Here is a 26,674-nt window from a genome sequence, read left to right on the forward strand (position 1 = left end):
AATTTTATAGCATTTGAAAAAAATGTTGAAATGGTATCAAAACAATGTCCTGACAAAACTTTGACATAAAAAATAAGCGTTAAAATAAATGAGAAAAACGTTGTTGTTTTTTTTAAAAGTGTCAAAAGCAATAAAAACTCAATTTTGACCCGGAAGGACAACAAGTTCATGGTCGAAAGGAAGACAACACAAGGGTTAAGTATTTCAGGAACATGTTCATTGTAAGTAATTATATTACAATTAGCAAAAACATCTATTTTGTTTCGTTCTTGTAGCCACACTCTGAGTTGAGTGGAGGAGAAATAGCAGAAAAGTCATGTTCTTTCTATTGGACCCCAGTACAGTAGCTGTGCTTAAAGCAGCCATATTATGCTCATTTTCAGGTTCATAATTGCATTTTAAGGTTGTACCAGAATAGGTTTACATGGTGTGCTCTCTCTCACTGCTGCATATCCTCTTTTCAGCTGGTCTCTGTTTTAGCTACAGAGTGAGACCTCTTTTCTTCTTCTTCTTCTGTACTATCTTTGATTGCACTGCACATGCTCAGTAGCTCAGATGTAGATCATGCCAGCTAGCTAGCTCCATAGACAGTAAAAGAAAGGCTGTTTCTACAACTTTGGTCAGTTACAAGGCAGGATTAGCTGGGAGACTTCTAAATGAGGGTGCACATGTAAGTAGTTCTTTTGTAGATTATGGTGAACTTGTGTGTGTTGTAGCAGTGCTTTGCTATTGAGAATGAGGTAGCATACTAGCATTAGCATGCTAGCGTTAGCATGCTAACGCTACGAGCTAATGGTTGCGGTTAGCCTGCTCGTTTCGGCTTGTGACGTCACAAGCCGTGCCGATTTTGAACAGCTCACCTGAAGACTGAAGGCAGGACACATTCAGAAACCGTATCTCACTCTAAACAGCATGGATGGATTCTTTTCAAAGTTTGTATGTGTGTGGAAGCACCAGAGACACAACATAACACCCCAAATCCCAGAAAAAGTGATTTTTTCATAATATGGGCACTTTAAGACCCTGGATCATATAATAAACTAAACTAAACTTGAAATATTCTCACTCTCATTTTTTTTAGCAATGTCTTTAGGAATGAGTAAAAATGCGCTAGATAATTACATACAGTCTTCAGTTTATAATTATAAAAGCAGAGAGGAAAAATTCAGATAACAAATCCCAAATGTCACATAGTTATGGACTGACTCAGTGCCGAGAGATGCTGACGGTAGTGGAGAGGAAAAACTCAGATAACAAATCCCAAATGTCGCACAGCGTAGGTGGAATCTGGCAAAACTGCCACCGAGGATGAGAGGATGCTTATTGTTTATTAAAGCTCTTTTGAGGCCATGCTTTTTAAATTATAGCCCAGATCATCGGGATTTATTGGATACTTTGTAAGAATCCCATAACCTTTTGCAGAAAGAGCTGCTGGCCATTAGCGATGTGATTTAAAAGTAATATCTGTAAAATCTGCCCTCCTCTGAAACATCAAATCCCATAGGTTGGGTACAGAATGACTCAATAGATGTGCTGCAGGCAACGTACAAGTCTTCCAAGCACAGATACATGGCTGGCATGGTCAAATATCAAAGCCAAGTGCAATGGGAGTCTATGAGTGGGAGTGGTGCCCTCTTCAGGGTTTGTCAGCACTTTATAATTGATGTAATGAGCGGCAAGATTATTTTTTGGGGGGTTTTGATCGAGATGTGGCTGAAAATTTTGTATTATTTCCAGTAAGTGCTAATAATTCTTGTCAAGCTGTGAAGATATTGCTAACATCTTTGTTGATTAGGTGGCCGTTGCTTTGTGCCTTTGTGCTCTGATTGGTCAACGTTCCAGTCTTCCGCATCTGTGCTCTCGCTGTCTCTGTACTGAGTTTAGGCTGACGGAGTATGAAGCTGCACATTGTACTGTGAAAAATCACAAATAAAAAAGTACTACTACTACTATAAACTACACAACTGAACATATTCCAGCAGGAATTTGATCCGAAACTGGGGAAAATGAACAACATCTGCAACAAAGATCGCAGGTTTCCTTACGTTAGCATGTAGCTACATGTAGCAGTGTATGGAAAGACTGCAGTGGCAATGCCTGGAGCAGATGACCATATAAAGAATTCAATATAAACATCCGTCATTGTAACAATATATAGGACAGAAAATAAGGAAAAAGCATAATAGGTCACCTTTTAAGAAGTAAAATGGATTCACAGTAACATGTTCTGGTTGCATGTATGTTTCACAAGGACATGCAACACTGTAGTATGCTCCTTTTCAAAGGCAGTTTTCTTTAATTCGTTGAAAAAGAGTACGTTTGGAGCCCAGGTTGGCTCTTTATCAGGTACAGAGGAATTTAGGACGCAGCGCCTGGACTAAAGAGGTGTGTGTGTGTGTGTGTGTGTGTGTGTGTGTGTGTGTGTGTGTGTGTGTGTGTGTGTTTTACACACTGACTGAAGGAAAGTGATTCAACAGGTTTATTAGACCTCAAGGCTACATGCAATGTGTTTTGGTGAGCAACATTATATGTAAACACAACCTTTGTTTGTTTATAAGAAAACTCGACTGGGCACCTTTAAGGTGAGAACTTACATTTATTTACATATAAAGGTTATGGGTAGTTAGAAACTGCACAACAGCACTCAGAAATAACTGCAATATAACACTTTTGTAATAAATTAGATTGCTTTCTCTTTCTCCTCGTCTTTCATGCTGAAAAGTCATGAAAAAGCTTTACATTATTAAAAGGAGACGTGAATATGTATATTTTCTAAGCAGTTTTACCAATTAACACACTTCAGTTTGTCTTCAGAATCCTCCCTTTTGCTCAGTATTTGATTAAAAGCAGCTACTGCAGAGTTAATGCTTAACCGGCAAAGCTGAGGAATCCGGGTGCGGCAGCCAGACGTTCACTTAGACACAGACAGCTATGAAGACAGAAGGAACTGAGTGTTCCCATACATGGTGATCTTCTTGCTATGCCCGTCCACACAAATCAAATCCTCTCTAGTGCAAATTAACTTGTTACACACTGCAGAAAGGTCTGGCAGCAGACACAACCTGGCTACCCTATCGGTTTGTTTGTGACATACTGTGGTGTAATGCAATGCCTCACCTGACACCTCACTGTGATGTCACATTTTGATTGGCAGCTGCAGTGTTTGGACTGTTTTAATAGCTTCCTGTCTGGTGAATCAACAGCACCCCCCCTGGGAGCAAACAAACACACACACACGCACACACACACACACACACACACACACACACACACACACACACACACCAGAGAAAAGACCCAGCAGCTGTACATTAGCTGGTACATAGTTTCAAAATTAATCTCTGTGCAGGAAGTGAAAGTCATTTGGGGTCAACATGGGTGAAAAAACAACACCGACATATCACCAAGTTGACATAGTTAATGTGTTGACAAAAAGCCCAGTTGTACGGCTACTATACTCAGCAAAAAAAGAAATGTCCCGTCACTTTCAACTGCTTTTATATTTTAAGCAAACTTAACATATGCAAATATTTGCATGAACATTAAAAGATTTAACAACTTAGACATAAACTGAACAATTTTCACAGACATCTGACTAACAGAAATGGAATGCGTCCCTGAACAAGGGGGGAGGGGTCAAAATCAAAAGTAGCCCTCAGTATCTGGTGTGGCCACCAGCTGCATTAAGTACTGCAGTGCATATCCTCCTCATGTACTGCACCAGACTGGCCAGTTCATTAAGTACTGCAGTGCATCTCCTCCTCATGTACTGCACCAGACTGGCCAGTTCTTACGGTTGTTGTTGCCATCCCGTACCTGTCCTGCAGGTGTGATATTCGGATGTACCGATCCTATGCAGGTGTTACGTGGTCTGCCACTGCGAGGACGATCAGCTGTGCTTCTTGTCTCCCTGTAGCGCTGTCTTAGGCGTCTCACAGTAGGGACATCGCAATGTATTGCCCTGGCCACATCTGCTGTCCTCATGCCTCCTTGCAGCATGCCTAAGGCACGTTCACGCAGATTAGCAGGGACCCTGGGCGTCTCACTTTTGGTGTTTCAGTAGAAAGGTCTCTTTACTTTCCTAATATTCTTTTAACTGTGACCTTAAATGCTTGCTGCCCTTAAGCGATTACTGTCTTTTTGACCGTTCAACAGGTGCATGTTCATTAATTGTTTATGGTTCATTGAACAAGCATGGAAAACACTGTTTAAACCCTTTACAATGAAGATCTCTAAAGTTATTTAGATTTTTACAAAAGTATCTTTAAAATACAGTGTCCTGAAAAAGGCGCTTTTCTTTTTTTGCTGAGTTTATTTTATAATACATGAACACACAACTGAGGCCACACGTAACCAACAGTCATACTTGAGGCAAAGTAAACAAGGGCTTAGCAACATGCATCCGCCTGTAACAGGTGCGACGCCTAACTAATTGTAGTAAAACGGGGCGCTGTCTAATGACATTGCTTCTCTTATATCTAGGCAACAAGGTATGTTTTAAAGGTACATTTCACAATTTTGCTAGATGTTTATATTTCTAGTCTGTCTGTGGACATATTTTGTCACCGCAATAGCATCACAACTGTAAAAGATGCAGTCTCTAAACTTAATAGGTGTGTAGTTGAGGTCAAAGATGGTCTCTGGTTAATATTAAAATATTGATGTGTATTGAAGTGCAGCATCACCCACAATAGGAAGTATTTCAAAAAGTCTTTCGCTATTAATGCACCATAGACTTCAGGTTGACACTTCTGCAATGGCTACTGCTATACATTTGCTTCACTTGAAATCATGTGAGGATTTGTAAAACCTTCAAAAAATAAGAATTATAATTAAAAAAAAACCCACTTTAAAACACACTTAATAAAAATATAACACTTCTGTTATGCACCGTCTGTTATTTAGGTGGACTTGGTTAAGCAAAAACAAAGTCATAATCATTGCCAAAATAAACTATTTCATTCTATAATCCCATGTGGTTTTACAAGATTTAGGCATGACAGTTTTATATGTAAACCACATGAAGATCTGTACCTATTTATAGACTGCAGAGGCCCTGGATGAAAACAACAGTTGTCCAAGCAGCAAACAGTGGCTCCTTTGAATGGAAAACAAATAGCTAAAAGAAAAACCTTGGCAGGTTAAAGTTGTTGAAATTGAAGAGGGACAGTGTTGTCCTGAAGCTCACAAACAGGGACAAACCTGCATGGACCTATACAGAAAACGTCAACTCCTTTGCTAGCCTCTGGAGTGGTAAACAGCATGCATGAAAATTCACATTGAAAAAAAAAGCTGGTCTTTATAAGCAAAGACTGACTCTGTCCATCCTTTCTACTTTAGGAAATGCAAGATCAACACAAGAAGGTTCTTGGAAGGTCCTTTTTATGAAAGTATGGAAAATAAAATGGAACTACTACAGGAAATCTTCTGAAATCAAAAAGTGGCTCACTGTCTGGAACATTTGAAACATATTCGGCCCAGAAACAGCAAGAGAAGTGAGAAGTGTGACCTCAAGCATTTTATTCCTGGAGATCACTATTCAATGAATAAGCAGGAAATCAATTTGCCTTAGATAACTAACTTAGAAACATATGTCTTATGAGCAATACAAATTATCCATGTTTGAGTCACAATAAAATATTTGTTATATCAAGATAATTACATTTTTAGTGGGTGGAGCCATTTGGAAATTGTGTGATGTCACCTGGGGGTGATATGCGAGTCAAGTCAATAGGCTCGTTGGAGCTGCACAGAGGCTCGCCTGTAAAGTGGGCGGGTGCAGGCGGCAGCAGCAGTGGGGCGGTGATGAAAAGCTGTGCTCAAGTCGGACAGTTTCCGGCCTTTCCAGTAGCCTTCAGTCTGAACAGGAAGTCACAGAAACACTCACATCCTGTTAGGTACAATTTCATGAAATGTTATCAGACCCATATATCAGTTTGAACGCACTCTCCAATAGTTTATGTTTGTTTATGACAGAGTAGCCTGTAAAAATGTTCTGCAGGCAATATGTTGCTGATGTTAATATACAACAGACTGTAGATGATCTGTAATCTGAACGGATAATGAGCCCCATCTTGCAACCGGCGCAGCGCAAAGCCCGACGCAAGTGTCTTTGCTAGTTTAAGATCGACACAGTTATTAATTTCCCGTCCAGCGCCCACGTTGTTTAAATAGCAAATGCACCTGCGCCCATCTTTGCGCCCATGGTGCTGGTCTTACAGGGAGGTGTGTTCAGGTGCATTCTGGGCGTATTGCTATCTTGAGGCAGCGGGAAGTGATCACGCCGCTGACCAACAAAAACCTGGTCTAAATTTCATTGTTATTTTAACAGCAAATTAAAATGCTCCTAGGCTTGTGCACAGCACGCACACCTATGCTTGTTACACACACAGGGAAGCGCAGCAGCACACAAACATGCAAAAGATTACAAATAAAAATATTACGGTGCAAATCCTCCATCATAATAGCAATGCTCTTAGTCCCTTAGTCGCTCTGATGACTAAACGTTACCATCAGCCACACAACGTGTTCTGTTAACAGAATAAACCTTCAAATCAGACAAATACTCAAACACTCAAAATCTCTCCAATTCAACAAAATTAAAAGTTTAAATAAACATCAGTGTTGAGTCAATTCTGAATCAGCTGTTAGATCAGGTGAGAGACAGGCGTTTCCCATCATGCCCTGGGTCTTGCAGTCGGTGGAAAGCAACTGCGTCGCCTGGCTCTAAAAACTGCTGCCGCCTTGATCTCGTGAGGTTATTGTTGCCCACGTGTGCATAACGTCAGAGCAAGTCGCACATGAATCTAACCGGCATGAATTGGGCGGCGATCGATTCTGTGCAGGCCTGGCTCATTTCGAACAAGCCTATTAATAGCCACACAGTTCATATGTACCTCAGGGTCTTGTAATTGGTTAATCATGTCCTGATTGCAAGTTTCACTGAATTGTAAACAAAAATCTGTGTATAAACTAACATGCAAAGAAGGACAAATTAGAGATACATAGCAGGTGTAAATCTTGCTTTAACAATGTGCCACTGAACATCTTCTACATTTTGTGGACTATCCTTACTATACTACTGCTGCTACTGCTGCGGAGAGGTCATCCCACATCCAAGCATGGGAGGAAATCCCCTCTCAAAGTCTTCCTCCAACAGCCTGATATCTTAACCATCCATCAGTCACTATTGCCAAGGAGACATGTGAGCAGTAGCTCAGTGAGTCAGGAGCAAATGACTGAATCGTCTGTTGGAGAAGTACAGCTCAACAGAGTTAGTCTAGCCTTCAGGAGTAGAGTATTTCCACTCAGTTATACAATTGAAATCAAATAAGGTCAGCCTTTTCCTCTCCCTAAAAAATCCAGGAGAAAACCAATTATCTAGCATTACAGGCTTTGAAGACAAGACGCGATTACTGGCTCACCATGAAATGTGAGTGCCCCGTCTTTTTTAGGCTGACATGATAATATGATGACATACAGTGCAATGAACCATCATATGAAACAAATACTGGACAGGGTTTCCATTCAAGTGAGCTTTTTGACTCAACTTGACCTAACTTTTGAACGAAGAAATCACAAATTCTTTCTTTTACAAATGCTGACTTCATAAGCAATACAACACACCACTGCTCAATTCGATGCACTCAGGGGTTTTTTTTTCTACAGCTTTCGGCTATTATGACCAGTGGCTAACGTTAGCCATAATTCCATACCAGAATCAGATTTATTGGCAAGTGAGTTTGCACTTGCAAGGACTTTGCCTTGATGTATAAGGTCCATACAGTGAACAATAAACATGTCGAAAAGGGAATAAACAATAAAGCAAAGTAATGCTACAGTCAAGAACGTAAATACAGAATAGATATATTACAATAAAAAGTATGTAAAAAGACACTATAACAAATATGTGCAATATAACAGTTTTAGGAAGGAAAAGAAGGATGTATGGTTTGTGCAGGGTGTGCAAAAACATTGATCAGGGGACGTGCAAATGTTCCCAGCATATACAACCCAGTCTCACGGCAGTTCGTGAAATGGTCATGTTATTTAATCTATTGATTCGTGTACATGGACACGTTTAGGACGCTTTTTTTCTTGGTGGTCACGTTTTTTAAACTAATGTATTTCAATGGGAAGCATCTTTTGTGATCACAGCACTACTACGGTAGCGAGTAGTATGAAAGGCCGAAAATCCACGTAGGGAGGTTGGTTGGGGTGGTGGATGGGTCAAACAACACAGGACTTTCACCCAAGACACCGGGGATCGTGTCCCGCGTGGGACGTTTAATTTCCCCGTTCTTCTTTTCCTAAAACCAACCGTCCCGTTCTTGTCCCGCGTCGCCCAGAGACCGCGGATTGTGTCCCTGCGTGTGACGTGTCCTTTCCCCGTTCTTCTTTTCCTACACCCAACCTCCGTATAGATGCTTCCCATTACGTGCTGACCACCACAAAAAAAAAAAAAATAACAATCGCAAATCAATAAATTAAAAATAGTGTGACCATTTCATGAACTGCCGTAAGACCGTGTTGGCATATAATATGTGTGCAATGGCCAGGGATAATAGTCAAGGATGTGTGTTAATGTGACATGTAGTGATTGTGGGTGGGGGGGGGTAGGGAGGGTCAAGAGTGGGGGTCCGAGGCCTTGTTGATGAGGCCTGCTGCAGTCGGGAAGACACTGTTGTAGCGTGAGGTTTTGGTCCTGATGGACCGCAGCCCAAAATGCCTGATTTTGCGGGAGCTTTTGTAAAAATTTGTTTGTTGCAATGAAGTTGCGGGAGACAGTGAAAGTTGCAAAAAAAGTTGCGTTTATGTTTTTTGTATAGTTCTTTAAAAATAAAAAGGAAACTTGTTTTCGGGGAGATTAAAACTACTCTGGGCTGAGATTTCCTAGTAACCTTACCAAAAAGGCTCAGGATGCTGCAAATGTTGGTATAATATGAAAATGGCTGGTGGATTTAAGACAAAAAATAATGTATTGAATGAATCAAATTTGAACATATGTGTCAGTGTCTTGGTACATTGTTAATTTCCTATCCTGGCCTGGGACACACATTCATACGGTTTGATAAAGTACTTATTGGACTTCAACTTATTATTGCACTTACAATAACGAGCGTAGCTGTCCTCAATTTAGGTCATCGTGTCGTCTCATCTCCGGTTTTTCCTGCATCCACCGTGTGTGTGCCATGGATGTATTAAGGGAACGTGTGTGCGCGTCAGTAGCGGGGAGAACTGTATGAGCAGCGGCCCCGCCCCCGCCCGCTGCAGACAGCCAACAGGGTTGAAACAGCAGCCGCTGACTTTAGAGTGAAAAAACGTTACAGCGTACATTGATAAAATGTATACAGGTTGGCAGGGCGGTCTGAAATGTTTTGCACGGTCTTTTGCTGTACGTTTTGTTGGTAAATGTGAAATGTTCGAGTCTCGTCTTCATATCGGAAACAAGCTCTCTCTCACTCCCGCTTGGTCAGTGGCACTCAGAGTCACATTATACTGACGTAAAGTCTGGCACGTGGAACTGCTGGGATTGGTTGAAGTTGCGGGAAACTCCGGTTATTGGTCAAATTTGCGGAAAAGTTGCGGTGATTGGTCAAAATTGCGAGTTGCACCAAAGTCACGGTGATTGGTTGAATACGCGTGAATTGGCACGATCGCGACATTGTGAAATCGTGGAGGGACTGATTGGCATGTTTCCATGCTGTGTAGCAGGTCATGTTTAACAGGGTCACCAACTTAGTTTTGCAATCAGCATGCTAACATTTGGAGAACACTTTATACATATTTTGACTTCTGAAAAAAAGTATACTAATCTTTTATTGATAATCCTGAATTCACAGAAAGAGTGATTAAAGGAGCAGAATTTAGACATATCTAAACTGGCAAAGCCCCAATGGCTACAAAATATTAAAACTAGTTACAGAGGGAAATACTGCACTACACAAGAGTCACAGCTGAAATATATGATGTAAAAGATTTATGATTTTACATTTAACATGAAGTGTAATACAGAAGGATTAATTGTTTGTTTTGGATAATAGGGACAGAGTTTAAACTCAGTAATGGACAAAACATATGGATTTAAATGTAGGCTATAGACAATTTTAAGCAATATATGATGATTCATTACTAGCGTTTTATAAATTCCAACCCCTATACTGTGAAGGGAATCCATAGTGAGGCTAATCCTGAAGCCACAAGCATCAAAAGGTTGGCTTCTGTGGGATCGTTGAGAGTCATGGGATCTTTTTAACATACCCAAGTCTGTCCTCCTCCTTCTTCCTCAGGTCGAAATCTCGCTGGACGACTTCCCAGACATGCTTGGCCTCCTCGTCTGTGAGCTTGGAGAGATCCAGCTTCTTGCCTGTTGTGGTGCCAGGCATGATTTGGAGTTTGACGCCCGTGAGCTGGCAGGCTGTCTTGTGCAGGGCTACATTTGGATAATAATAAAAATACAGTAAGTTGTTTGCAAGCTATTAGTCAGCATTAATATAGTTCACTTGAATGCTTATATTTGAGATGAACTGCTGTGAAAAACACTACAAACTTAAAATGAGGTCACTTGCATTACTCCCTCCCCCAAAAAAAAAATAATCGATCAGTGATGCACTGCCAACCGTTCTGCGCAGCATTAGGTGCTGAAGTTCACAACTTGCCATGAGTGTTAATCAGTTGGTCAGGGAAAGTCATGTCATGTTCACGGTACAAGGCTGTGTGACAAAAGGTTGGAAATTGTTTATCTGCACGTTTGCATGTGAATGTCCCTGAACTCATCAGTGGGGTCTAAGAGAATGAATTTCATACACAGCTTTCTGAGCTAATATGTTTCACTGCCTCTTCACCATTGCAGAAAGACAATTTACCAACACCTAATCAAATGCTTACAGTGAAAAGAAGGCCCTGTTTACACCCATTGCTTATTCCTTTGTATTTCATTTTGTTGTAAATAACACTTTCAAATTAAAGGATAGGTTCAGATTTTTTTGTATCATAATGGTATGTCAATTGAAAGCAATCCTTTCCTAATGGGAATCCACTGTGAGAGATGGGGGACAAAATTCATGGTCAAAAAAGTAAATTGCAGGTAGTTGCTCGTCAGCAAAACATCTGAAATATAAGTAATATGAAGCATTTAAATAAAGGGCCCATGCTGTCGTTATTTGGTGGGGACAGTGTATTTACTTATACAGTGTAACTTTCATTACTGTCTGTATGAAATGCAAGTCATTCTGAAGCTCAAGCGCCATGGTAACAATTTAGGTTTGGGAAACAAACCTACTTGGGTACGTTTAGGAAAAGATCATGGTTTGGGTAAAGAAGTATGTTTGTTACGCAACTTAAGTGACGTACGTAAGTTAAGTGCGTTACGAGCTTCGACAGACGTTGAGACAGGGCCGTGTTGAGCCAGGGAATTTGTGTGTCCATCACGACAAAGGATCCTAATTGACGTTCCATTGGCATTGTTTTTGGAAGTGATTGACACGTAATTTTATCACACAACCAAAATTATGTGTCGGAACCACAGAAACAATTTAGGTTTCAGCAATAAAACTACTTGGGTAGGTTTAGGAAAAGATCATGTTTGCGTAAATAAGTATGTATGTTAAATTATGTATGTATGTTAAGTACGTTACGACCTCCTCCCTACGCAAACTTTCATGTGTTCAGGAATTCATGTGTCCACCACGACAAATCATCGACATTGTTTCTGTGGTGCTGGCACCTAATTTGTTGTTAAGAAGTTGCGGTCATTTCATGTAATTTCTCTGAGATCAGGCTGGTCAGTCATGAGCTAGTATATACCCACGAACTTCCACTTTCGGGATGTCACTCTTTTCGGCCGGATGTCCATCACCTTATGTCTTCTTTGTTTTGGCATTCTAAACTCCGGTGGATTTCTGAGGACTATGGTTAACTGCTCCTCAGATCTCTGCAGGGTAAATCCAGACAGCTAGCTAGACTATCTGTCCAATCTGAGTTTTCTGTTGCACGACTAAAACAACGTACGTACACGTTCCACCAAAACAAGTTCCTTCCCGAGGCTTTTTGGCAGAGGCACCATCATTGCGTCCAGGGCTTAGCACTGCCCAAGACAAATTGTGATTGGTTTAAAGAAATGCCAATAAACCACAGCATGTTTTACTCCCATCCTGGAATGCTGTGTGGACTAGCCAGACCCTCCTCCGCAGCACTGTGGAGGAAGGTCTGGCATTGTGACACTAGTCATGAGCCAATGCCTAAACCTTACATTTGAGAAAACTGCTGTTTTCGCCAAACAAATCTGCCCAGAATAATAATATTGATCACGGGTCAGTTATTTGAAGCACTGGTTTAGATTAGGTGCTTAAAACCTCTGCCACATGCATCTGTCCTGTGATCTGGGAAGGTTTGGCACAGTTCAACCATCACATTGCTGAGAGATTTTAATCAAGTCTCTGTTAAATGAAGCCTGGCCAAATTATTTCACATGGTCCAGCTTCATAATGCCTCAGTTTCAGAGGATGATGTGACTCCACTCAAGCTGAAAGAGCGGTGCACACATGTACACACACATAGTGTCTTCTCACACACAACTAATACCACCAAATTACACTTAAGCTCTCTCACATAATCAGCAGAGGAATGCTCAGGAACATCACATAATTGTCTTGTTTACCAGAGGCCTTGTAAAAAAGTCTCAAACACCTGGGTAGCCTAATCTAATTTATGCTCATGCAATTGGGCAGTAATGGTAAAAACAAGCATGCAAACATGAGAAACAGGTCACATCTAAATGGAACAATCTGAGTAAAACATTGTACTCATACAACTATATAAAATAGTGCTTACAACTTTCCCACGTTTAAATATTTAACCTTGAAAACCCAAGCAGTATACAAAAGCTGTATTTGTATTTGCTTAGAGGGTGTGAGTAGCTTGGTATCTTACTTTGTTGTATTAAGGGGACATTACGAAAACATGCACTTTACAATTGTATTATTTCATTATATAATAATAATGAATAATCCTTATGGTAGTTAAGTCTTTACACCTTAGCTAATGAAATCTTAATTGTATAGCATTCTCTACAAAGGATTTCCTGTATTAAATGACCTTTTGATGCACACAACTCAACAGGTGCACACTGAAGAACTCCTTGTTTGCAAAAGGAAGGTTCTGTTTGATAACAGGTGTGGGGAGGCACAAACCTGGAATAATTTTAACCAACTAAAAGAACAGTAAAAGAAAAAAAAAAAAAAAAAAACATTTTTCCCATCCAAACATACATATGGAGTTTTAAATGTGTCAATCTTGGCTACTGTTTTAGTAGATTTAAGAAAGTTGTCAAAAGCTATTTGGTGTTTGACTTAATACATGAATTGTGTTTCTAATAAGTTGGAACACTTTCAAACATGGTTCTGGCCCAATATGTAATGAGCCCACTGTCACACACCGACAGTTTAAGTAGCACAAATCTCAAAAAAGAAGCAACAACAGGATTAAAATTAACTTCTAAGATACCAACATGAGTAGGCATTGACATAATTTTTCTCTCTTTTAACATCACAAAGGAGATCACTGTATGTAAATATAACATACCTTAGGGGGTGACAGAGTAGTATGCAGGCAGTATATCCTCTGAAGGCAGACCAGGCTGACTGCAGGGCAAACTAAGTAGCAGACAGCAATGCTAATCACATGTCTAGTTAACCAGGATGAAGAAAGGCAGGCAGACAAGCCTCCTCTCCGCCTTCCTTGACTTTACTTCAAAGGGTTTGGCTATGTGCTTTGCCCCCCTTGGTTTCATTGAGAGTGGTATGAAATACATGACTGCTATTGGTTTGCATTGATATTGGGAAAGGGCTTATCATTCAATTAGTTTTGGAAGCAATGACTCGTTTATGTGGGCATTTAATAGCTTGAATACTGTCCAAGTGTGCAGTGATCATGAGGTTATGCAGAGGCCAGTTGGGCTTAAATCCCCAGTCACATGTCATGGATCCTATGTTACAGGCATGACATCAGTACAATTAACTATCAAGTGACACCTCTTTAATAATACTGACATTCATGTCCTGTAGCAAAAAACATTGGGAGGTTTTCTAATGTGTAATGTTACAGCCACAGCATAGGAATGCATTTTTATCTCTGTTAATAATCGAAGCAATGTTGGTTTAATATCGTTATGAGACTGTTATTTGCACAGTGGGTGGGTCAAAGTTCTTTCTCTGGAGGAATCAGGTTCCATAGATGAAGTCAAACATTTACACATGGCATTATGACTTGGAAGACAAAGTTGCAATTGTTTTTATGTCATTACAATTACTCTAATGTGAAAGGATTGTGACAGATTAGGGCACATTTGAAAGAATCAAATTGAATGTGGAAATCAAAATGGGCTGAATTTAGAAAGCACGCCTCTGTTAATTTATTTTAAAGGATTTTAAAAGGATTTGCTCCCATTTCCTACCACCCTACAAATGGTTGATTTGAGCCATGTGACCCTTCCAGCAGTCCAAGTTTTCTTGTTTGCTCAATCACCAGGCCCTACCATCTTTTTGTGGAGTATATGAACATTAACACAGTCTTTGGAAGAGCTTAGTCACACAGAGTTCTTTTTTACACTTTACATTTTTTGTAAGTTAATTACATTCTTGTGAGTGAATCTGTACAGTAGTTATTTTTATTCAGCCACAATAAAGGCTGCGCTGGTATTCAAGGCACTATCCTGCTTACAGAAGTAACCGTTGGCATTTTTTAATAGGCAGTGTGAGGAAAAATCAACCCAGTTTACAACAGTCTTGTCTTTTCGTACATCTGGGGCCTGTAGGCCCCCCCAGGAAGGAGGTTTAACAAACTGAGTCTAACCCTGATGTCTGAGTTGATTTACCCTGAGATGGGAAACTCTGAGTTTTCGGTTCCAGAACAGCTGATTTGAGTTGGTTCAATCAACTCAGAGTAGGTTCACTCAGAGTTAAGCGCGCGCACCACGACAATAAAAAGGCCGCATGAATGGAGCCATGATACTACCATTCACCATGGTAACAACCACAAACAAACTGGTCGGCAGAAATACTCATGCACACATACAGCGAGTTTGAACATGTATTTAGTTAAAAAAGCAACATAGCGGCTGCTGCAAAAGAGAGAGAATTGGTGTGGGAGAAAATTGCTGCTTGTGTCAATGCGTAAGCTCTAATATAGTGTATTCATTTCATATTTAATCACAGGTAACCTATAATATTACTGGTGAAAACTGGAATGGTAGTAGGCTACACCTATAATTTCATTTAGGTGCAATCCTGCAGGCGAAAAAGTAAACTACTACTAATCCCATTCTGAGGTTGCAGCACCATCATTAACAGAATTATGATTTACAATCATTTTTTTCTTTTTAATGTCTCTTACTGGTTTGTGTCCAGGGAACTCTACACAAACGTTTAAAACACGTTTCAGAGTGAGGCACACTTTTCTGATGGCTCTGTACAGTGGCTATACTAATATGATCCGCATCAACAATGCTATAAAGAAAACTGCCGTTTGCAAAAAAACATAATACGACACAAAGAATCTGCTGGGATATAGAGCATGTCCACGCTGGGTGACGTTAGTGATATGAGGACGGATAAGGTTATGTAGGATACATAACTGATAGACTGGGCAGAAAAACCATACCGCTCAAATAGATAGTTATCTGAAAATTAAAATACATCTATAGTCGGGGCCTCAATATCATCTCCCAACGTATGTTTAACTCCCTGCGGAGTAATACAGCTTCTTCATCAATGGGATCCTCGACAAAAGGACATGCCATGTTCGGAAAGAACCGTTTTATAGTCTGCCTAACACGGTTAATAAACCAACACTTTTTTTTATTCATGCCGATAACAAACTGAGCTAAAATGCGCCTGATACAGACTGAATGAATGAATGAGGAAATGAAAGAGGGCTGTGTCAGAGGGAGGAGACTGAGAGAAACTCAAGGTTTATTGAAGAAAACCTGCTCCCGACCAGGTTAGGTTCACAGACTCAGTTACCATAGTAACTGACTCTGAGGTTAATACATCTAACTTGAAGGTGCCCCATAGAGATGTTGACTATAGTAGTGCTACAGAGCAATGCTTTCACAAGGCAGTGCGTTAAAAAGGTAGTGAAGCACAAAGAAGCGTGTAAACAAAACTGTGTTTGTTAGTTCAGTGTGTTACAGAGGTGCATTTACATTAAGTTATTATATGTGTAATATTTGCAATAAATTATAAACCTATGTAAACAATCATCTCAATTTTTGAGGGCAAATATAATGTGTAACTCATGCAGTTTATAAGTTACATGAATGCGTCATACAGTTGTGTTCAAAATAATAGCAGTCCAACATCACTAACCTCATAAATCCATTTTTTTGGTAGAAGTGATATTTCTACATGGCAAATAATTTACTAGTAAGTGTTGTAGAGTCATAAAAAACCAACAGACCCAACAGTCATAACATCATGTTGCTCATTCTGTGTAATTGAATCTGTAATTGAAAGGGGGATGTTCAAAATAATAGCAGTGTTGTGTTCAATTAGTGAGGTGATTGATTCTGTGAAGAAACAGGTGTCAGTTATGGCCCATATTTAAGGAAGAAAGGAAGTAAATGTTGTGCATGCTGGTTATAGTGCATTTCACACTGAAATACTCAGCAAAATGGGTCGTTCCAGACATTGCTCTGAGGAACAGCGGACTTTGATTAAAAAGTTGATTGGAGAGGGGAAAACATATAAAGAAGTGCAGAAAAGTATAGGCTGCTCAGCCAAAATGATTTCAAATGCCTTGAAATGGCATCCAAAGCCTGAACGACGTGGGAAAAAACGGTCAACTACCATTCGAATGGATCGAAGAATAGCCAAAATGGCAAAGGCTCAACCAATGATCAGCTCCAGGAAAATCAAAGAAGACTTAAAGTTACCTGTGAGTACTGTTAGGATCAGAAGAAGGCTATGTGAAGCTAAGCTATCAGCTAGAAGCCTCCGCAAAGTCCCACTGCTGAAAAAAAGACATGTACTGAATAGGTTGAAATTTGCCAAAGGACACATTGACTGGCCAAAGGAGAAATGGGGCAACATTCTGTGGACTGATGAGAGCAAAATTGTTCTTTTTGAGTCTAGGGGCTGCAGACAGTTTGTCCGACGACCCCCATGCACTGAATTCAAGCCACAGTACACCATGAAGACAGTAAAGCATGGTGGTGCAAAAATCATGTTATGGGGATGTTTCTCATACTGTGGTGTTGGGCCTATTTATCACATACCAGGGATCATGGATCAGTTTCAATACATCAAAATACTTAAAGAGGTCATGTTGCCTTATGCTGAAGAGGAAATGCCTTTGAAATGGGTCTTTCAACAAGACAATGACCCAAAACACACCAGTAAGCGAGCAAAGTCTTGGTTCCAGATGAACAAGATTGATGTTATGGAGTGGCCAGCCCAATCCTCAGACCTCAATCCCATAGAAAACATCAAAAATGCTGTTTCTGAGGCAAAACCCAGTAATGCAGAGGAATTGTGGAATGTAGTTCAACCGTCCTGGGCTGGAATACCTGTTCACAGGTGCCAGAAGTTGGTAGACTCCATGCAACACAGATGTGAAGCAGTTCTCAGAAATAATGGTTATGCAACTAAATATTAGTGCAGTGATTCAAAGTAAAGCAAACCCTTGAGACATTTTTCAGTTTATACAGTAAATGTTTGAGTTTGTAAAGAAAAATGCAAATACTGTTATTTTTTTGAACAGCCTAATATTCATTTTTCTTCACTTTCTGTAAAGGTATAACACAAACTTGATCAATTTTGGTCATATTTTAATTTGGAATTGGAATGTGCAGTGTTCCCAGTGCATTGATATTATGGAATTAAAAGCTATTCTAAGGATTTTGAGCATTATGCACTTTTTTTAAACACACTGCTATTATTCTGAACACAACTGTACATGCTGAACTGTTCAGCATAATAAATGCGCAATAACTTCTCTTAATAACACCTAATCATTTTATTGAATTATTAAGTTTTAAAAGATGTGTTGAATCACCAAATGCCCTCACATGATCTTGCATAAACCAGCCACTATAGGCTATCAAACATGGAAAACCAAACAGGTTGTATGACAGCAATTGTACAGATTTCTTAAATATGACATTTTAAGACTGCAGGTCATGATGTAAATTGCCAGATGAGTGGACATCCCCCAACAAGAACTTCAAACAAGTCTTTGAATTCCATGAGAAAAAAACTGCAACAAAGGTTTGGCTTCAGCACAGTCAGCTCCTGCAGTTATCGTCCAGTGTGTGCTAACATTAACTTCCTCTCATTTTATCTTGGACAGCACCCAGTGCAAACAAGCTAGTGTGTCTAAAAAGCCTCAACAGCACATGATCAACAGGTTTGTATGTATGATTTTCACTCTCCCTGTGCTAGCCTGCACAATCCCCAGCAGAGCTATTTAAGGCAACTTGAGACTGATGGGATGTGCCACATGCAATATATCAGAGTTTACTGTCAATGTAAAATAAATAACAAAATTCCATGTTATTTTAGAAAAGAAAAGTAGTAGTTATTTTGAAAGACTACAAGTGACATGTCTCAATCATGGATGGTTCATTTGGGAACAAACTGTCAGAATTGGAGTTAAAGCAACATTGTGTAACATTGGATTTGTCATTAGTTTCCAGTCATTAAAGCAAAGTATTAAGAAACAAAAGTTTGTTGTATCATTTTTCTGATGATGGCGCTAGATGAAAAGTTAAGGGATCATGGCAGTCCATTAAATAATTCAGACATTTTACTCAAAATCACAAAAGTCAAACTAATAGTGGTGCTAGAGGATACATCAGTTCACCAAAGTCTTCAGCATACATTGTCTGGGGACCACCACAAAATGTCATGTGGTTGTGGTATACTACAACTATACGACAGCCATTGCCATACATAGAGCCATGATGCTTGCATGGATACAAAACAAGAAAAGCATGCAACTGCATTCTTAAAACAGCAATGATAAGTTTACAACAGCAATGTTGCCAAAAAAAAAACACAACAAAACTTGCGTACTCACAGTATGTGTGGGAGCCCCAAAAGGATGAAGGTGGGATGGTTTATTTCTGAACTACTTTTGAGTTCACTCACAATAACTTTAGTGTTCACCAACAATAACTTTTGCATTACCTCACATTAAGTTTTGCATTCCCTTGCAATTGTTGCATATACTACAGAAAGGAGACATCATGTGACACTTTACATTATGCATTTATTGCTCATTTCTCCTTTTAAAAAGGCAGAACCCTGACAGTTTACAGCATGGCTGCAGATGCTCTGCCTGGCTGTGCTGGTTGAAGCTGTGGCTAAGATTTTTTAATGCTCAGACTAGGGCTGCAGTTGGGGTTGAATCGCTCATTCTATGGATATGGTAGCAGAACTGTAAATGTACTGCTCCTATTAACGTTAGCCAAGAAAGCATTAGTAAGCCACACAGGATTTGAACCTGTGGTGCTTCTGTCAGATATAACGGATGTGTTACATCCCAGGAGCTCAGGAATACAATATTTCCTTGGTTTAAACTAGATCTCTAATACAAATGTAAAACCAAACAATTGGCAAGAACGGGGGACAGAATTTAACTCAAGCACAAATTCTATCAAAAATGCTTCTCTTGACCAGTCATCATTATGTGGTTTTGGAGTCTCCCTCTCTTGCCTGACGCCCCCCCCCCCCACTTTTTGTGAGATTAGGCCCTTTTAATATAAGTGTTTACTTTGAAATGGACTTGATTATTTTTTCCTGGTTTATCGTTGGAGTTTTGGCCCTCCTACCCAGTAATCATTGCAAAGCAGGAAGAAGGCCCATTTACAAGGGCTGTAAATGGAGCCATAACAGCAGGAAAACACCCCCACCACACACACACACACACACACACTCAAAAAACCAGCACAAAAGACCCAAACCATCACGCAAGGTTATTCTGTAAGCAGTTATACTTATACTTATATGTACATACGACATCCACGCACACATACATACTACAAAAATACAAAGGAAGAAGATGTCCTCTAATGGAAATTGTAGAGCCAACAGTTTCATGGGAATCCCCCATTTAAAAAAAAGTAAGAGGCTTTATGCTGGGTAAGTTTCCATTCACACATTCAGCTGGGCACTGCTGCCATCAATGCATTTTTTCTAGGTGAAAGCTGTGAGGACCAAATGACAAAGGCTTTTTGTAAAGACAGCTTCTTTTACAGTGTCACATGTTCCCTACAATAGAAGGAAAACTGTCAGACTTTTTCCTCTTTCTTGTGTGACATTTGTTGTGTTAACTATTCATTGAGTGTGAAAGAAAAACAGACTTCTCTTCAGCCTCAAATTGGTCTGAGGCATCAGTCAAACGACGGCATCATTCATTACAGCAAATGAAGAGACACAAGAAGAATAAGAGCATATGTTTATGTTCTAAAGACAAAGCCCTCTAGTGGCTGCAGGAATTATGAATCTGCGTCTGTCTGGAGAAAAAACACGGGCCTTTGAGATTATGGATTCATTCTAAGAAAAGGATACAGTGTTTGAGCTGGCACATCAAGCCATCATGGAGCCAAAACTGCATATAAAATTATCCAGATGATTGGCACTGCGTCAGCACTGTGTGGCCCATACAGAAGGCGCACTAGAGCCACCCCTTCTCAGTCCCAACACGTCAAATATTGACGTTTGGTCAGTGGCTCTCAGCGTCCGAAAGACTAAAGGCACCCTTTAGCTTCTGTATGGGATGCACCGGACATAGCAGCAGCTCAACTGTAACTAACGGCAAAAACACCTGACCAAGTGTCGTTTTTTGATGCGCTGGGAGTGAGTCTGTGTTGACTAGACCTCCGCCATCAACTTCCAGTTTAGCGCTCTAACTTGAATGGGTTATTATCTTACGGATCTTCTAAACTTTACAAATGTTATTTACAAATATAAATTGAATCGATCAAGTTCTGATACTGAAATGAGTCATTTTGCAGTAAGTCTATAGGAAAAAGTATTTTTGGGTCACAGAGCATCATGTTATGGGCCAGGAGTTCTACCGTTTGGCCACTTTGTTTACTTTGTAAAGTACACTAAATATGAGGCTAGAAGCTGGTTGCTTAAAGACTGAAAACAGGCAAATGGCAGGAAAAGGCAGTTTGTACTGAAATAAAGGGTAATAGGTGATTTCTACCAGACATAACTGCTTAGACTTTGTGAAACCCATCCCCTTCATTTGATTAAATCCCTAGCCATCTGCAGATATGAAAAACATCTGCAGCCTTAAATTGGAAATGCTGCACCAACGCACCATGATGTCCAAAGATCCACCTTCATCTCGAAACAGATGCTAACCACACAAGCTTCTGTACATATCAAAATAGTCAGATATAACATTGCATTATACCGGATTTGTGTTCAAACTGATACGGTGTGGGATAGAGAGATTCTGGGAATGGAGTTTAGTTGGAAAAATACAACAAAAAAATTCCTTCTAAACTGTATCATTGAGAGTCATCTGTTCCCACCAACGCTTTCTCCAAAAGGTTACCGGGGGCAACAGCTGTGTGCATCATTGCATTCTTTCCAAGTTGTCTGGCAAAAGGGCCCAGCCATGAGAACTGTGGGCAGTGATCAAGCTGCGTGTATTGTTAAACTTAATTTCAAACTTCGCAAGCAACCATTGAAGGGTGGCTAGGATTGGAGTATAAGGTATCATCTCAGAGAGTGAGAACTTTGGAGTTTTTTTTGCTATCTTCATTCAAGAGCGTGTGCTTTCAATTTGAGAGCATTTCTCATTGATGTCACTTTAGATTTTGTAATAATTGCCCTCATAACCTTGCTCACACTAAAATAGCCACTGCTCACGCTTGATTTTTGCTGTGCTTCTGCTCAAACGTTCTGCTTGGACTTAAATATATGACAGATTTCCTGCTCTCAGCTTTGGCGCTTCTCCTCGCACTCATGCTGCCTCTGTTGCGCTTGCGAATCTTCTCTCGGATTTCTCCTGCGCTTTCGGATTTTTTGTGTTACAACCCTGTCAAAATCCCCCAACCAATAGAACCGGGTTTATTTACCCCCGTCGTTCAATGCTTTATGATAAGTACATTCTTATATTTTATAAAGGACAACACACATTAATTAACATTTCTGTAAATGTGCCAGTGTTAGCCAGCCGTTAGCCAGATGAGTTTAGACCAGAGCAACAGGAAACAGTGAGACATTAGTACAGGTTAAACTATACAGACAGAAGTCAACAAGACACCATACAGGCAGCTAGAGCAACAAATACGCTTTCTCAGTAAGCCATGCAGAGCTACAGGAAGCAGCAAGACACTAGCACAGTTACATATCAACAGTATCCCCATTCAGTATAAGAAGCCATGCAAGCATCAAAACACAGCCAAGCAACACAGACCCACGTTCCATCTTCTTGCACCGTTCAACCATGCAAAGCAGTAACAAGCAGTAATAAAATGATGCAATAGGCTACATCACTCATGAGGGAGCAGTTAATACAGCACAGGTTAATAAGATGGTAAAATAGTTAAAATGCAAGTTAATTTTTCATACATACATATGTCAACAATGTAGACAGAATGGTGGATGCACTTTCACCTGCACCCACCAGCAAACGAGAGAAAGGTTTTAAGTGGGACATATCAAGTTACGTTCACAATTACGAGGGTGAGTAACATAAATTAAGCATATAGCATATGGCGCTAGCATATAGCCTAGCTTCCTTAAAAAGAAAGAACGCGCTCTTGAATAAAGATAGGAATAAACTCTTTTTTTTTGGTGAAAAGGGGGGGGGGGGCAAATAAATACAAAGCAGTACTTTGAAACTGGGCAAAACAACCAGCACTACTTTATTTAAACAACTATGTATTTTGTATTTAAGAAGAGCAAGACAGTATGATACAAGATTCAAGTTACAAACATAAGAAGATAGTGACTGAGTTTTTTTCTTTTTTTTAACTATATCCTCCCACCCACTACCAAAAAAGCATGTTAACTACTTGAACATTCATTTTGCTCTCCTTTCCTTCAGACATGATACCTGACAGTATTGGGGTCAAAGTCACCTGAGTCTTGTATGCTCTCAAAACAGCAAATGAGATCCTGGCAGTCTCTGGGCAACCACTTTATCCAGAAAACATGTCTGCTTGGGTGACTTGGAAAAAAAGCTGGCAAATCCACCAATGTTAGAAAAAAACATTCTCACCTTGGAGGGAGCGTGTCTATGTTCCCCGGGTCCTATGTTCCCTGGGTCCTATGTTCCCCTCTTTGTATGAGACAGGGGAACATAGGACCCTTTTTCAAAAAAACGGTCCTATGTTCCCCGGTCTGTTACTTTTTCCACCATTGCTGCCAAATTCCATGGCAAATAGGCCTATGTAGGCCTACGGGCTACCTAACCCTAAACCTAACCCTATGTTCCCCGCTCGGGGAACATAGGACCCGGGGAACATAGGACCTGGGGAACATAGGGATGAGCCCACCTTGGATATGTGAGAGGTGGCCTGTTGCATTATCAGGTTGAGCTGATGTGTGTAGCAGTGGATGTAGTGGGCATTTGGGTACACATCTTGTATTTTCCTCTGAACACCTGAAGTGGCACCCCTCATATGCCTGGCAGATGAGCTTACTTTTCTGATCCTCAGGGAGGATAGTAGCAAGACGCTCTTTTAGTGCAGTAGCAATGGACACAGCTGTAGCTGACTGCAGAGGGATGAACTCAAAAAAATCTTTCCTGCATGTTGTTTTTTGTCGGCTCCACAAAATGTCACACAGTCTATTATCCTGGACAGTATGTGTCAATTTCATTGTGCCTTCTAATACCAATCCTGTAGCCTTCATCTAGTTGTTCAGCAATGCTAACTCTGCCAAAAAACGTTAGCTTCATGCTATTATCAAGATGTCTGCGACTACTTTCATGACATTTGCATTTTTCAGAGAGATGTTTCTTCTCCGTTGTTGTCCACAAAACCTCAGTGCTGACACTTTGAAATAAAAGACAGGGAAAGCAAAAAAAGGCATTGCTACTAGCATCACATCCAGCTTAGCTTAGCTTCGCCCTCGGTCACTGGCCTCAGCCTGCTGCTGGATTTGTAAATCGGGTTGGTCCGCTCCGAAATCATTAGTTAACTAGCATTTAGTTATAGTTAGCAATAATTAGCCTGTGCCTATGTTATCTCCTTACATATACCTACGCTCTCCGTCTCTGTAAGATTTGGAATGATTCAGATTTCTCTTGGCACAGCTACCAGAAGACTTACTTTCAGACAGTCTTCGAGCTCAGTTGGAGGCTGCGCAGTAATGCTCAGCCATCACCAGAAAAGAGCTTCTAATATCCTTCACTGGTCTCCGTCCAGAACAACGGGATCTGTTGGTCCAGTTCATATACTGTCTATGGTGATTTCTCAGCTTGCAAGGTTTTGGCGGAGTGACGGTATCGCCTGCGCAAGTAGAATTGAATGACAGGTGTCGAGAACCAATCAGATTGGATAAAATAACATGTATCCAATTCTGATTCACCAGGGACACAGCGACCTGCGCCCGGAGGAGAATCTTTAAAAGTAGTTGACGTAATAGCTAATTTTAGCTTAAAATAGTTATTTTCAGGTTTTATTTTATTTTGCGCTGTGGTTTATGGGATGAGTAGTTCCTTCGCTCGATAATGAAACTATGTACAGTCTTGTACCTTTGACTTTTTGGGGATTTTCTGTTCGTTTTTTCAGTCGAAATGATATGTTGTATGCTTATGAGTCACGTCGTAGCTGGTTAGCCTATAAGGCATGGTCTAAAACTCTTTATGTACGGATTTTTCCAGACGTCAATGGGAGAAATGAATGGGAAATTTACTTCCGGAACCCAAGGTCTCTCGGAGGAGGGGCGGGACTGTTGAGCTCTATTTGGCTGGCGTCCCTGCCCGTGAAACCGCAGGAAACATATTGAAACATAGAAAATAGTTAACCGACTAAAGCCATTTTTTTGGCTTTAATCGAGCCAAATTTAATGAGGCTCTTACTACCAGCCAACACATCGTATGAGTAAACTATTTTATTTTTTATTTTTATATCATTCATTTATAAATTTCTGGAATTTTGATGGGGGCGACGCCCCAGCGCCCTCTATTGACAAGCCCCACTGACACCAACATTATTATGGGCCTTAGACTTAAATGATAATTACATTCTTTTGCAACTTAGATCTTATTTCCCCGAGGTTGTCCATAATTTCCATTAGTCATAATTACATTATACTCACCAGGTTAATTACTGAGATCTGATTATGTGACATCGCTAAACACAAGTCAAATGTGACATAAACACAAGTAGTGAGATGACCAGACATGTTTTAAACAAACCCCCTGGTTAGCCAGACTTCAAGAAGAGAAAACAAATGTGAGCTGTAAAAAAATAAACATCCATCACAGTTTACCAACTGTACTTGCTGTGGTTGTGCGCACACACATTTTGTGTGTCATTACAACACCCTGTCACCTCATTTTTCAACTTGCAGGGCAGTCCAAATGATGTGGTTAATGATGTGTATTAAACAAAACTACTTGGTTAGGTTTAGGAAAATGTTACATAAGGATGTTACATGTAACTTAAGTAGGTTATGTAGGTACATTAACTTGCATACGAAATACAGGTTGGTCATTATTACCAATTATTACTAACATTACGAGTGCACTCGCTTTGGCTTTTACCTCCAAATAAAATGGTTTAGACATTATAGAATGTAGCTTAATTTTTGTCTGATTATCTGATCGGTTGAGTTTCTTGCCACTTAGTTGTAGCAATGTTAACACGTTTCCACATCTCGGCAATAACTATGGTAAGTGCAATGTTAAAAGTAAGATAGAAACTACGGCCAAACCTACTTAAATGAGATCTAAGCTGTCATAAACCGGAATTATCCTTTAAAAGGGCTTTTGAGAGTTCAGGTAAATAATATGCTAGTTATTTTAATTATTAAGAAAATACTGCAATTAGGTTGTGCAATTGGTGAGCATTGAATTAAAGCAAGTAAATAGTATAAAGTGAATTACATCTGCTGTTGTTGCTGATTCGTGTGGATATTTAGGCTCTAGCTTAAAAGCCGCATTAAGCGTTTTCTGTCCTCTAGTGGGGAGGAAGACTCAAAAACCAACCTCTCAGCAATAAGTCAGTCACCACCTGGCTCTCTGTCCCTCATCTCCAGCCACATGGCCCATTCCTTAAACTACATCAACTACATGCCCTGGACTTCCACGTCACCTGACTGCCACACCCATCCATACACACCTGTTCCCACTTCACTAATCAGCTCTGCCTGGCCTACCCCGCCCACCACATCACCTGCATCTCATTCCCTCATCAGCCACTCCACATATACTGCTCCACTTTTGTCCCCTTGATGGTTCAGCATTGTTGCATTGCTCTTTGGAGTTTTGGTACCTGCTACCTACCTGCCTTTGGACTCACTGTAATCCTTTTTATGTGTTACCAAGAGAAAACAGGGACCAGAGGCTGCTATACAAAAAGTATAGTTTATTAGCATCACAGTATCAGAGAGAGGATGTATTATCATATTGCCTATTCACAGCACGCTAAGTTAGCCTGAGCCGAACAGGAAACACACATGCAGAATGGCTCCTACTAGTCGCC

The 26,674-nt window shown here is 40.2% G+C and overlaps 1 protein-coding gene across 5 annotated transcripts in view; it reads right to left on the reverse strand.

The window, feature by feature from the left end:
• Nucleotides 1–26,303, reverse strand: part of mlphb (melanophilin b) — a 61,141-nt gene extending 34,838 nt beyond the window's left edge. For 4 of the 5 annotated variants that reach the window (XM_031289784.2, XM_031289783.2, XM_031289782.2 and 1 more), the window contains exons 1-2: nt 13,582–13,722; nt 10,261–10,432 (exon numbers count right to left, since the gene is read on the reverse strand). In XM_031289784.2, the coding sequence (XP_031145644.1) occupies nt 10,261–10,385 (125 nt within the window). In that variant the 5' untranslated portion in view covers nt 10,386–10,432; nt 13,582–13,722. Of the gene's footprint in view, nt 1–10,260; nt 10,433–13,581; nt 13,723–25,468; nt 25,478–26,118 lie in introns of those variants that run through there. The other variant, XM_036004042.1, reaches the window with a different exon arrangement.
• Between the last annotated feature and the right edge of the window lie 371 nt (nt 26,304–26,674).

This window comes from Sander lucioperca, chromosome 8, assembly GCF_008315115.2.
Source record: "Sander lucioperca isolate FBNREF2018 chromosome 8, SLUC_FBN_1.2, whole genome shotgun sequence".
Taxonomy (NCBI): domain Eukaryota; kingdom Metazoa; phylum Chordata; class Actinopteri; order Perciformes; family Percidae; genus Sander; species Sander lucioperca.